General features: G+C 41.6%; 1 protein-coding gene across 1 annotated transcript in view; it reads right to left on the reverse strand.

Annotated features, from left to right (window-relative positions):
* Positions 1 to 175, reverse strand: part of PLPP4 (phospholipid phosphatase 4) — a 66,102-nt gene extending 65,927 nt beyond the window's left edge. Inside the window, exon 1 of the mRNA XM_050899182.1 lies at positions 86 to 175. Within this exon, the coding sequence (XP_050755139.1) occupies positions 86 to 141 (56 nt within the window). The 5' untranslated portion in view covers positions 142 to 175. The remainder of the gene's footprint in view (positions 1 to 85) is intronic.
* Positions 176 to 12,589: the final 12,414 nt, after the last annotated feature.

Raw genomic sequence — 12,589 nt, forward strand, 5'->3', positions numbered from 1 at the left:
GGCAGTCTCGGAGGTACCGGCTGGTGCCGTTCCGGCTGGAGCCGTCCCCCCCCACCCCCTCCCGCGCTATCCGGCGGCTACTCACACGAAGACCCCGAAGAGCAGGACCCGTATGCCGATCTCGATCGCCAGCTCCCGCATGGTGGGTCCCGGCGGGCTCCGGCAGCCCCGCGGCGCCGCCTCTCATTCCCCGCGCGGGGCGGGGGGGCACCCGGGGCAACTCGGCCGCCTCACGCCGCCCGCCGGCAGCCCGCCCCGCCGCCCCGAGGAAGGGCGGCCGCCGCCGCGCAGAGCCCCGCGAGGTGCCGCCCGGGCCCCTCCATCCCCTCCGCCCCTCAGCCTCCGCAGCTGCCCGCGCCTCACGGAGGCGCCGCGTCCCGCCGGCGGCGCGGCCGGGCTGTGAGGGGAGCGAGGAGCGGCGCTGCCGCCAGGCTGACGCGGCCACTGCCGCGGCGGAGCCGAGCGGCGGCACAGGGGGAGGGTCCCGGTGACTAACGCGGTGTCTCCCTACGCGGGGGCCGGGGGATCCTGGGGATTTCCCCTCCCCTCCCCGCCCCCGCGGCGCTGCCGAGCCGCTGCCGCTGCCGCGCCGTCCCGCCCGGCCCCTCGGGGCGGCTCTGCGCCGCCCGCCCTGGGTCCCGCCGGCCTGGGACGGCCCTTCTAGGAGGCCCTGGGCTTTTGCCCCCGCCTAACGCTGAGGGGAGGGGGTCCCTGGGTCCCTTCGGTGCCGTATGGGGACGTAGAGAGCGCGCTCTCTGTCTCATTTAATGCAACGCTCCCCCATCCTTAGCTGGAAAGAAATTAACGCGTTGCCCATCAGCGCAAAGGGCTGACATTGCGTCCCGTGGCACAGGCTGCAACATGCTGGGTTTCAGACCTCCTGGGTACGGTACGCTGGCGTTTCTGTGTTCGTCTCGGATGCGTAACGAAACGCTGCGCTCCCGAAAGGATGGGGAAAAAAGAAAAAAAAAAAAAAAAAAAATCGTGGGGGTAGCACCACTAAGGCACGGATATAGCGGCTGTTCATAAGGACTTAAACTGCTGGTCGTTTGTGCAACGGGCAGTTACATACCAGACCACCCATGCTGACACTGAGCTCGGCGCATTTACTTAATCTTTGCATAAAGGTTTAACAACGTTTGAATACTTTCTGCAGTATGTATGTAACAGGCTTTCCACCCATTTAGACATTCGTGCCATTTTAAACCCTACTTCTTAGTGCAGATAACCCAGCATGTCACTCCTGCTTCGTTTGGTCAGATTCTGCCTGGTATGTGATGTTACAGCCTACATGTGTGTTTAGTTCAGTGTCCGTTCATTCCCAGCGCTGGGTCCAGCTCAACAAACAGGCAGAGGAGGTAGTTATGTGGGACAGCAAATTGCTGAGATGGGAGAAAGGCAGCAAAACAACTATGGCCTTGGTTTACTCCTGTGATTCCTCCAATCCATCCTCCATTCCTCCCAATGGCAAGCTCTGAGCCACCCTAATCCTTGTATTGCCTTAGCCTAGTTTTGCACAGAGTTCATTTAACTTCCTCTCTGCATGGAGGGATTGAATCCTGAACATCTTTATTGTAAGAGAGATTCAGCCTTAAGCCACGAAATGCAGCAAACCAATTCACATTTAAATGTGTTTAATTATCTGCTTTCTTGTGGTCTTTGAAGGCATGTCCTTCAGGAAAGTGTTCATAGCTATTAATACTGCACATAGTTACAAAACAACCATTAATATTGCAGTAGGGATCCAATTCATTTTACTACATGATTATTGCTAAAGAATTAATGCCAGAGAGGCTTTATTAAACCTATCTGCTTAATATATCCACTATGCATCAAATGGAAGCTTTGAACTCTGAATTAACTACCATGTAGTAAAACTTTTATTGACCGTGTTTGTGGAAGAACAGAGGCATAAGCTTCCGTACTAACCTCATCTACAGATAACTACACCAGTGCTAGATTTGTTGCAAGGAGGGTGATTGAAGCCCAGAAAACACAAGTGTGTGACTGGCGTTGGAGAGAGCACTTAAAATGTTAGTGTTACTTAAATGAGATCTTTCTCCCCTGTATGCCTTATTTCACTAATTTTCAAGACAGAGCTTGGTCAACTATTTATATTCTGGCTTTTAAAAAATCTAATTCTGTTTCAGGAAACAAAGCTAAACTGTGAAATCTCCATATTAAGCTGGTGGCGGTGGTGAAGGACATGTCCCCTTCCTTTGAGGGCACTCAATTGGTTTGTCTTCTATTGTCAAGTATTTGTACTTCCTCCAGTTTGTGCCCCCAATGACTGAACGTGTATGTACATTGTTGCTAGGTGTGCACAAGAAAAATCTTTGTTTTCATGAATAGTCCTTCTTCCTTACAGAAATAGCCTCATAATTTGTGTGAATCAAGCCAGTCATGAAACGAGGAGCTGCAGGGACTATCAGATAATGCTGGCAGTCTGTACTGCAGTTACCGGTTCCACACAAACTGTGGAGGAGGCAGGTGACACAAGCGGGTAAGCTGCGTTTGCTCTGCTTGAGCATCTAGACGCCATGTATCTAGTATTTAAAGGGGAAACAGTTACCAGTCACACATCTTTTCCCTCTTTCATTTTTGTCCTGGAATTGTGTATATCTCTTCAACTGTGTTGCCTCAGCCTGTGGATCCTTCAGCCCCTTTGACTTTGCTACAGTACCTTCGCTACTATCCTGCTACAGAAGAGGAGATTTTCCTTACAGATTTGTATTAGTGTTTGGAATCATTCAACTGTTATCAGCGGAGCTAATAAACAATACTAGTTATAATTAGAAATTAAACAAAATTTGTCCTGCTGCAGCTATCTGCTTGCAGTGTTCTGATTCTCCAATATGTATCAGCTGATGGTGATTTATGAAGCATAAATACTTCAGATTGATTTTTTCGAAACTAGACCCAGCTTGCAGCTGGCTGCTGAACAAAACTTGCTTTGACTTTTAAACCAAATATGAGTTATAGGGATAATTGGCAAGGAACAGATTTCAGGCTACATTGTGGCATTAAGCTACAACCCTGCAGTAGGAGCAGTGCAGAGTCACTGCGCTGCAGCAGATTCTCAGAGCAAACCACAATGACCCTGGGAACAACCTACTATCCTGTTCATCCCACCCCTACAAGAGGCACATCAAGTCCTCTCAATGCTTTTCATTTTCTTAGGTGTGACTGCAAAGGAGAGAGAACTGATCCCACTCCGATGGAGGCAGCTATCAAGCTTTTTGGGTGGCTAGCTAGGGTTCTCAGTATTTTTCTCTCACAAGGATTAGTCTCTTATTTGTACTGACTCCAGTTGGGGAGCAGAAAGGAGAAAGCTACTTGAATCCTTTCCTCAACTGTATACTTAGAGGGAAGGCTGAGCCACCTGCAGCCTACTTTCAGTCCACAAAGAGATGTTCACAGGCAGAAACAGCTGCATAGCTGATACGGCTTTTCTGGAGGTTGTAGCTCTTCGCAGTGCAGCAGGATGTGTGTTTGCTTCTTACCTGCCTTGGGGCAAAATCTTGCAGCTCATGGTAAACTGAGTTTAAAAAAGACTGGGTTTTCCATCAAAGCAGATAAACTTTATCCTACCAAAAAGCTGTGGAAAATAAAAAACTTGCAGCAAAAGGGACACGACAAAAACCTAAGTGGTGGTAACAACTGAACCTGCAGAAGCTGTTTTTTCTGACTGTTTCCTAAGAGCTTGTAACTCTTCTGGGATCTTAAGGACAAAAAAACCTCACTAGAAATAATGTTGTCTGGCCCATTCTTAGGTCTTGTAGTTGTGGAAGCTCTGAAGTCCATGGAGTTTCATGGGCTGATGATGGCTTCTCTTCCATATAAAGGATTCTTAAAAAGCTTACATGAAAGTCTAACTTTCTTAGTCTTATGTGGCTACATGCACTGGTTTGTCAAAGAAAAATCACAGGTCCAGCCCAAAACGTTGTTAGCCAACTCCACCATCTCCATCTATGTATTTTTTATGGTTTTGTATCAGAGACAAGTATTTCGTATAAAAATTGATAAATCTAGCATTCCCAGGCTGCACAGGTGAAGAAAAAATAATCTGTGAAGACTCACCGGTAGTGTTTCAAAAGTTGAAGAAAATCATTTCGATCCTAAGGAATGCATCATCAGTTGGAGAATTCATAGGTTTCAGGAGGGGAAGTGATAGCAGGATTAATTTAAAAAAAGAGTATTGTTCAATTATTTCAGAATTCAGATTAATACTTTTAAACAACCTCTGTTTTTGATACCACTGCAAAAATGTACAAGACTGAAAGTCATATTTAAGCCCCATTGAAGTTGCTAGGAATCTTTCTACTGGTTCAGGATGTTAAAATCTGTCACATATCTCCAAAATGAAACATAGCAAAACTATCCTGAAAAATTCCTATCATTGTGCTCGCTCAAGAAGTTCCACTTAAAACTGAATTTCAAAAAATAGCTCATTATTATCATTGATAGAAAAGAAAGGATGTTTACTATTAGGACTTTACATTTGTTCATTCTTGAATCTTTTAAAGTAGTGATTATATTCACTCTGTTTTTAAACTTTTTGGGGCAAAGTACATTTTTCTTTTTTTGTTCTTTCCATGCTTAGTATTAGTGTCTAATCTATGAATATAAATACAAATGCTTTGGTGTATTTTTTACAAAATCACACGAATTAAATTACAATGTCAGAAATGAAAATAAATTTCAAATGGAAGAGCCATTTAGATCCCCAAACTGTACCTGTTGATTGAAAACATATCAAAATGGAATATCTCCTCTATTGTAAATTGTGTCAGCCTCTTTTTTCTTTTTTTTTTTCTCAAAAGAAGAATTTTGTGGATCTAGGCACTTTTCAGAAGTCCAAGTTTTCATTGTAAAGGTCACATATGTAAGGGTCAGCACTTGCAAGCTTGGGGCCCATCTGCACGGTAAAACTAGCCCATTTCTTGAGTAAAGGTTTTCTCAGACTTCCTAACTCTGCCTGGGTTAGCAGAATGCAGTGGAAGTTGATTGAGCTGCACTCTGAGCGTACCTTACACATGGCTTTAGGTGGCATATGTGTACAGTCAGCTCTTTTACCCGAATGAGGTAGCAAATGGGCAATGACAGTATCAATGTCCCTGTGCTACTCAACTAATGTACTAAAGCGTTGTCCCTGTGAGTAAGAGGGATGTCATAGTCCTGCTGAGGCAGTGAGGCTGAAGGCAGCGCGCAACCCGAGGACACAAGCACAACTTGAGGACTTCATTCTGTGCAGGCAGGCCCTTTTGTGTGCCTGAATACCTAATGAAAACCAGAGGGCTTTGTATAGATTTAGGCGTCTGCCCAAGTCAGTCCCATTGATTCTGTGGTGACATTATTAACCATGTGAAACTCTTCCATTAAGTTGAACTGGTGCGACCAGTTCACATAAGTCAGTGAACAAGAGCCACAGTTTTTTCCTCTTCTTTCCCTGAACTTTTTCCAAAATGCTGTAGTTCCATAGCCCTCTTCTGTCTGTCATTCACTATTTTAGGTTTTTTAACCTAAACCAAAATGATGATGAATGAAGAGAATAAGAAATTTGGAACACATACAAGCACATAATTTATTTCTGAGAAAATCTCTATGTATATGTATGAGTACCTCATGGGAAACTCTTAAATCTGCATAAGTCACTTCTTAATTACTAGAGCTCATTCCAGAAACAGCTAGCCTATATTTTTTGTTGTTAATTTTTATGGTACAAAGCACATCTACAGAATGCTTTAGCTGATTGCCCAGAGAAAGATTATGTGACAGGTTTGTACTACATTAGGAGGGTCAGATCTACACAAATACTTCAGAACCATGTTACTTAAGAGTGAAAAATGGCCATTATTTTGTGTTATTACCAAATTACAGTTCTTACCAGTAATTCCTGTTATTACTATTGAAATTATGATTCCTTGAGATCTGAAAGATTCCCCAGAAAAAAAAGCCAAACTTAGAAATTTAAGATACCGTACAGAGAAATTTGTCTAGCATATCTGAAACAATCATGCTGTCTATGGACCAAACACGCTCTCTCTTACCCTTTATAACTTTACTGAGGCTTTTTACTGAGTAAATGCCTCACTGTTGAAGCCATGAAATCACTGGTTATTGTTACCTTATATATAAAGGGGAATATCTGAGAGCTGAAAACTTTGGTTTGTATTTCCTCATGACGACGATGCTACTGTTGAAGTCAGCGGGAATTGTACTTTCAGGAAGAGCCTTTCCTTTCAGAAAGTGAGAATTATGCCTCCAGCGTATAATAATATCTTACATAGATATTAGATAGGACTTACTACATAGCTCAAGCTCTAAGTGATACAGGTTTTTCGCAGGACAAAGGAGGCAGAGCATTGATTCTTTGTAAACCCATATAAGGAGTTTGGAATGAGCCCTGAAACCAGGCAAGGGTCTCACCCCAACATATATATGTGAAGTAATTTTATATGTTTTAAGAATGATTCAAGTGATATTGACTAAAGTTTGACAATTTTGTCAACTGTTCATAGTTCTCATGCAAAATCAGGTACAGCTTGGCAGCCAACTTTCATTTTTGAGTTATTTACACTCAGATTTGTCACAAGACATAAAACTGATGTGGGTTCAAATCCATTGAGATCATACACTAAAACTTGTCTGGATGAACAAAATCTCTGGTTTCCCATTGCCTAAGTCTGTAGACAACCAGATGACTAAGCAAAAACAGCTGGCCAAACAATCACTAAAATCAAGCTTGGCATGACAGCTGAGTAGCTTTTTATTCTTCAGCAATTACAATCTATTAAAGAAATCTACTTACTCTTTCAAAGACATAAATGAAAGGCTATTTTAGCTCTTTTCTTATACTGTCTTTATTTCTGTCAGTATTTTTTTCTTTTACCTTTTACTGCTTCTCTTATTCTTCTTCATGTCTGCTTGACATGAAGAATTAAATTAGGTCACCGTGGGGACCTAAATCAAATTAAATCTAGGTCACCGTGGGGAAAAGCCCTCATTTTCTCTTCCTCTTCTGCACACCTATTCTACGCATACTCACAAAATTACCCTGATGTAACTGCTTTGTGCTGATTGACATCTGAAGCAACCAAGACAGAAGTACAGGCAGAGCTCTATTCTAGGGGAGTGGCAGCCAAGAGCTTGAACTTTAAACTGTCTTTTGCCAGTTTACGTCAGGCAAGAATTCTAGCTTTCTGAATTGGTTAGACTTCTTGGAGTAGTGGAACATTGCCAGCACAAAAGAGTTTAAATAGTTTCATTCAGGAGATGTTGTCTATTACACGTTTTTAGTCCATTACAGGTTAGCTTGCTAATTTTGGTAAGTTAATTTTGTATGAAATGTAAAAATTTAATTTGCACCAACAAAACCTGTTTCTAGGGCTTAGCAGCAATCTTTGCCTAGTATAGGACAAATGCCTTCAGGTGCCAAGGGTTCAGAAATCAGTATATGTCAATGAAAAGTCAGACTTTATTCTAGTTCTAACCTTCAACAACTTCGTAAGGATTGACTAGGGGAAGAAGTGTCCTGGTCATTAGAGAAACCTAGGTAGCACTGCTGGTCTTACTGGAGAGTTTGATCTACGCCACACACACGGATGCAGTGCACGATTTAGCACTAGAGTAACTCCGAAGTCATGGAGGGTTTTGTTAAGGAAACCAGAGTCAAGACTGAGAACATTTTACTTATTCTGTACATGGCTACACAGATGCATATGGCAGCTGGGAAGTTGCCATCATCATGGACTTGCCTGCTATTCCATATATACTGCTGACAATTTCTTTCCTGAGTACCTGTTCTGACGGACAAAAGAAAATTCACAGAACAAAGCTCAAAGGAATTACAAACCTCAATCAATGTGATGTAACCATGCACATCTGAATTGCCCTAGATATCATACTTAAACATTTATGAAAGCAAATTGTTAATGTTTCTGTTTAGTTACTATACAAGTGCCTGCAATTGGCTCATGATTGTGCCTAATTAAACAGTTCTTCTAAAAATTAATGTATCAGCCTATTTCAGCAGTTACCATTTAATGAAATTGTGTCAAGTATATAGCCTGGAAATTTATTAGGCTTGAATGTATGTGCTTGGAGCCATCTCGTGGCCCAGAACTACACTGCAAGAAACGTGCTTGCTGCCCGTAGCGGGGCACGGGCAAACCCGGCCAGGACCCGCCGCGCCCCGGGCATCCCGCCCCGCCAAGGCAGCGAGCCCGCCGGGCTCCGCTTTACCTGCTCTCGTGATGCTGTGATTTACGTGTTTCAAAATATTGTCATTTATAACTGTGCTCGACCACGATGGACAGGGACATATTTTCAGCTGGCACACTGTTGCACCTAATAATCAGCATGTCGGTGAAATTTGATAAGTCTAAATAATTAAATTCATGTATATATGAAATTGATATATATTATTTATGAGCCAATTGACTTTTGCAGCACTGTAGCTTTAGTACTCAATATACTGTGTATATTCTTGTGGGGTTACAGTTATAAAAGTATTAATGCTCCCATAATAAACTTATGATAAATTAAAGTCTTTAACGTTTACAATATTTAGTATTCTTGTGCAGTATTTAATAGGAGACTGTGAATTAAAGCAGACATCTGCTATCTTTAATCCTAAGTAACACTTCATGCCAAGAACGGCCTTATTGACTTCAATGAAATGGGTGTGTAATTGCTTTTTTCTTTTTTTTTTTTTTTTTTGCTTGTAAATGTAGTAGAAACTTGTCAACAGTTGCCACAGTCATTTCAAATGACTCTTGACCCAAAAGGAAACACAATGAAGCAGGACAATTAAATATAGGAGGTAAATGGAAGAACAACCACAAACAACATGACTAGTGCAAAACAAAATAAAATGGCCGGTTGGATTGGACAGAAGTTGCAAAACAAACACTCCAAAGTTTGAATATGGCCTGATGGTTTAGTACCCAGTAACAATAAAGGACCATTTGTTCAGGTTTCACGTGGATTTTTTGCAACTACTAGCCATTTCATCTGGATGTCGAGTAATAAAGAAGCCAGAATATTGAAGCTACTCAGAACAGGATTTTGTTCTAACCCAATTCTATTGGAAATAGCCCCGGGAACAGCAAAATGGGATGAGACAGTGTATTAATACAGCTTCAGACTGCATTCCCCTTTAAGCATGCCATTTGTTGCATAGCCTTAGGAATCGGACTCTGTAACGGCACACTTGAGTGCACAGGGATCTGCATTCCCAGCACTGGAAGAACACAGCGTTCTGGTGACTGTGCTCACTGCAGTGGTATCGAGAGCTTCAAAAAGAATGCGTCAGGGGTTTCCCAGCAGGAATCATGTTTTATTGCTGTTCTGTGGGCTTCCTCAGCCACCGATCATGTCAGTGATATGTAGGAGGAGAAACAGGATTTTCTGCTAGATGAGGAGACCAGTTTCTAAGTTGTAGCTGTGAGCTTCTGCAAAAGCCATTTCTGAACCCTGACTAGGAAACAACACCAGGGACTTCATTCCTCTTTGTCCTGGTTTTGGCTGGGATAATTTTCTTCTTAGTAGCTGGTGCAGTGCTGTCTTTTGGATTTAGTGTGAGAATACTGTTGATAACATGCTGATGTTTTAATTGTTGCTAGTAGCGCTTATCCTAAGTCAAGGATTTTTCAGTTCCCCATGCTCTGCCAGCAAGCAGGTACAGAAGAAACTGGGAGGGAGCACGGCTGGGGCAGCTGACCCGAACTAGCCAAAGGGGTATTCCATACCATGGAATGTCATGCCCAGTATATAAACTGGAGGGAGCTGCCAGGAGGGGAGGATCGCTGCTGGGGCATCAGTCAGCGGGTGGTGAGCAATTGCATTGTGCATCACTGGTTTTTTTTTTCTTTCCTTTTTTTTTTTTGTTATATTCCTTTTCATTACTATTATTATTATTATTACATTTTTATTATTATTATTATTGTTAGTGTTATATTTTACTTTAGTTATTAAACTGTTCTTATCTCAACCCACGAGTTTTACCTTCTTTCCCAATTCTCCTCCCCATCCCACTGGGAGCGGGGTGGGGGGGAGTGAGGGAGCGGCTGCGTGGTGCTTGGCTGCTGGCTGGGGTTAAACCACAACACTCTTTAAGTTCTGTTGTGATGTTGGGTGCATTCACCCAGGTTGCGGCAAAAGGAGCAATTTACTTTATCCTCACATCAATGTCTTTCTTACCTTACTGAATGCTGAACTGTCCAGTCAATAACTGCAGAACTAGAAGAAGCGCTCTTAATTCCATGGCTAATCAGGATACATCAACGATGTTTTGTCAGACACATAACACAGGTCAGAGGAGGGCAGAAACATCCTGATTTAGTACCAGTTTCCATGAATGCCACTGAAGGCAGACTGAAATTAGATTTGAACATTTCATGCTACTTGTGACTGAAGTGGCAAAACTTTGCCCCCCAGCTTGAACCCTGGAATTCACGCTTCATAGCACTTACTTATGTATTTAAACAAGCACATAAATTATGACTAAGTCATTGCTGTCTGGCCCATCTAGCGTGATGTAGATTTCTGTCAAATGAAGATAGGTGGTTTAATTTGTATCATTTCCAATATATAGTAAAGGATGTATTTTACCAGTAGTCAAGAAGAGGAAGGACAGAGCAAGTGTCAAGGAGTACTGCCTTTTAGATGCCTAGAAAATGTGTTCATAATTTCATTATTTTCTGCAAGGGAGGCTGGGAAAGCCTGAGAGAGCTTGGTGCTTATTTTTACCTGAGCCGCATTGTGACAGCCTCAGTACTTTCTTTCATTTTCTTTGCCTTCTATATTATCTGTATTTAAAGAATCAGCAGCTCTGCAACTTGAGTAGGCTAAGGAGCTGACTGGGTGTGTATGCCTGTGTTACTGCTAATTTTGCACATCTTCCTGTAGTTCCTCAAAGTGAAGACTGCTAATTAATTAAACCCAGTGGCTGAATCCCAGCTCTACAACATAAAGCAGTCCGTGTTCCAAGCCAGTTTGATCAGCAGCCATTAATGTTGCCTAGCAGGGAAAGTATACACCATTTATCTAATAAACCTATAGTTTTGGACATCAGCACCTCCATGAGCTGGCAAATCTAAATGCACCTCTCTAGGTAAGCCAGAGATTGACTGCCGTATGGAAGTGGAAGATGGTAACAGCTGTTGATGACGATGAAGTAAAATGATAGGTAGCTGATTTAAATTAGCTCCACCGAGCTTGGTGCCATCCCAGGCTACAGCAATGTGGATGCTGGCCACTCTAGCTACGTAATCAATATTTAGGTTTCATTTTATGAGGCGAGTGTGTCTCCTCTTAGAAGTAGGAATAAGCAATTCTGTTGCTGGGCAATTTTCCCTGGGAAAGCCAAAGGCAACTGTTAAATATTTGTTTGACTTTTAAAACATATTATGAAATTGTATGTATTGATTTGTAAATAATGATAATGGAGCAAACCAGAGCAAAAACAGTTCATACATATTTTACTTTCTACAATTGCAGACAGATTTTAATCAATTAGTTTTAAAGAATAAGCTTTTATACTGTTTGATGGTAGAAAGAAAGCTGTTTAACATTATGCTATACCAATACTACTGTGTGTAAATATTGAACTGTAGAACTATTTTTGGCCAAAGGATCTCTTTCTGCTGTTCAAGTACCCAACAAAAGGATCCTATTGTGGACTCAACCACAAATTACATGGTTTTGAAAAGGATATCGATTCAAACTAAATGAAACTGTAGGATTCCTGCAGAATTCCATATGCATTGAAATTAGTTCTCAGTATTTATCATAATTGGTGTGGTACCACAGGAGTAATAAGGATTAGCTACTTATTGTTGGGTTTTAGGAAAGAACCTAATATTACTCTGAATGTTTAGTCTCTGCAAACAAAAAGGAACAGAGCATCTTTGTTAGCAATTCAGCCCACAAATATAACAGGCTTTCTGTTAAAGTTTCCAAGGCTTTTAGTGGAAGGCTTGACATGTTCTGTGCTCTAATTTGTTCTAGAGGGAATAAGAAAGCAGTAGGTACTTACCAGAGTTAAGTTAGAGGCTCTTTCACTGGGCTGGCACTGTAAAGTTGCAAAGATATACATTAGCTAAAATGCTTTAGAATCTTTAGGAATGCATTTAATTCAGCACACTGGAAAATTCCTCTGTAAGCAATAAAGCTCTTTTTTTATTCTTCCATTAAGTTGACTTCACTGATTATTCTGAGAGATTTTTCTTTTCCTTTTTCTACTGAATTTTTTATTTAAGAGTAGTACGAATAAAAGAGACTTGCTACTTTTAGAGAAAGACATTAAAAACCAATGTCTTCAAGTGTCTATTTATACAATTTTTACTTGAATAATTCATCCTTCTTTGGTCCCCAGTGTTGTTAATGATAATGTATGAATGTGGTAAGTAATCAGTTATGCTAGATTTGTGTTGAATATGGCAAAAAAGAATACCTGAACACATCAGACTGCTTTCTAATTATTAAAATTCTTAAAAGAATTTCCTTTTCTCAGGATCCTCAATCTTCTTATTTTGCCTTCCAATCTTGTAATTTTCTTACTAGTTGACTATTAGAACTCATATCG

The sequence above is a fragment of the Gymnogyps californianus genome, chromosome 6, assembly GCF_018139145.2.
Source record: "Gymnogyps californianus isolate 813 chromosome 6, ASM1813914v2, whole genome shotgun sequence".
In the NCBI taxonomy this organism is placed as follows: domain Eukaryota; kingdom Metazoa; phylum Chordata; class Aves; order Accipitriformes; family Cathartidae; genus Gymnogyps; species Gymnogyps californianus.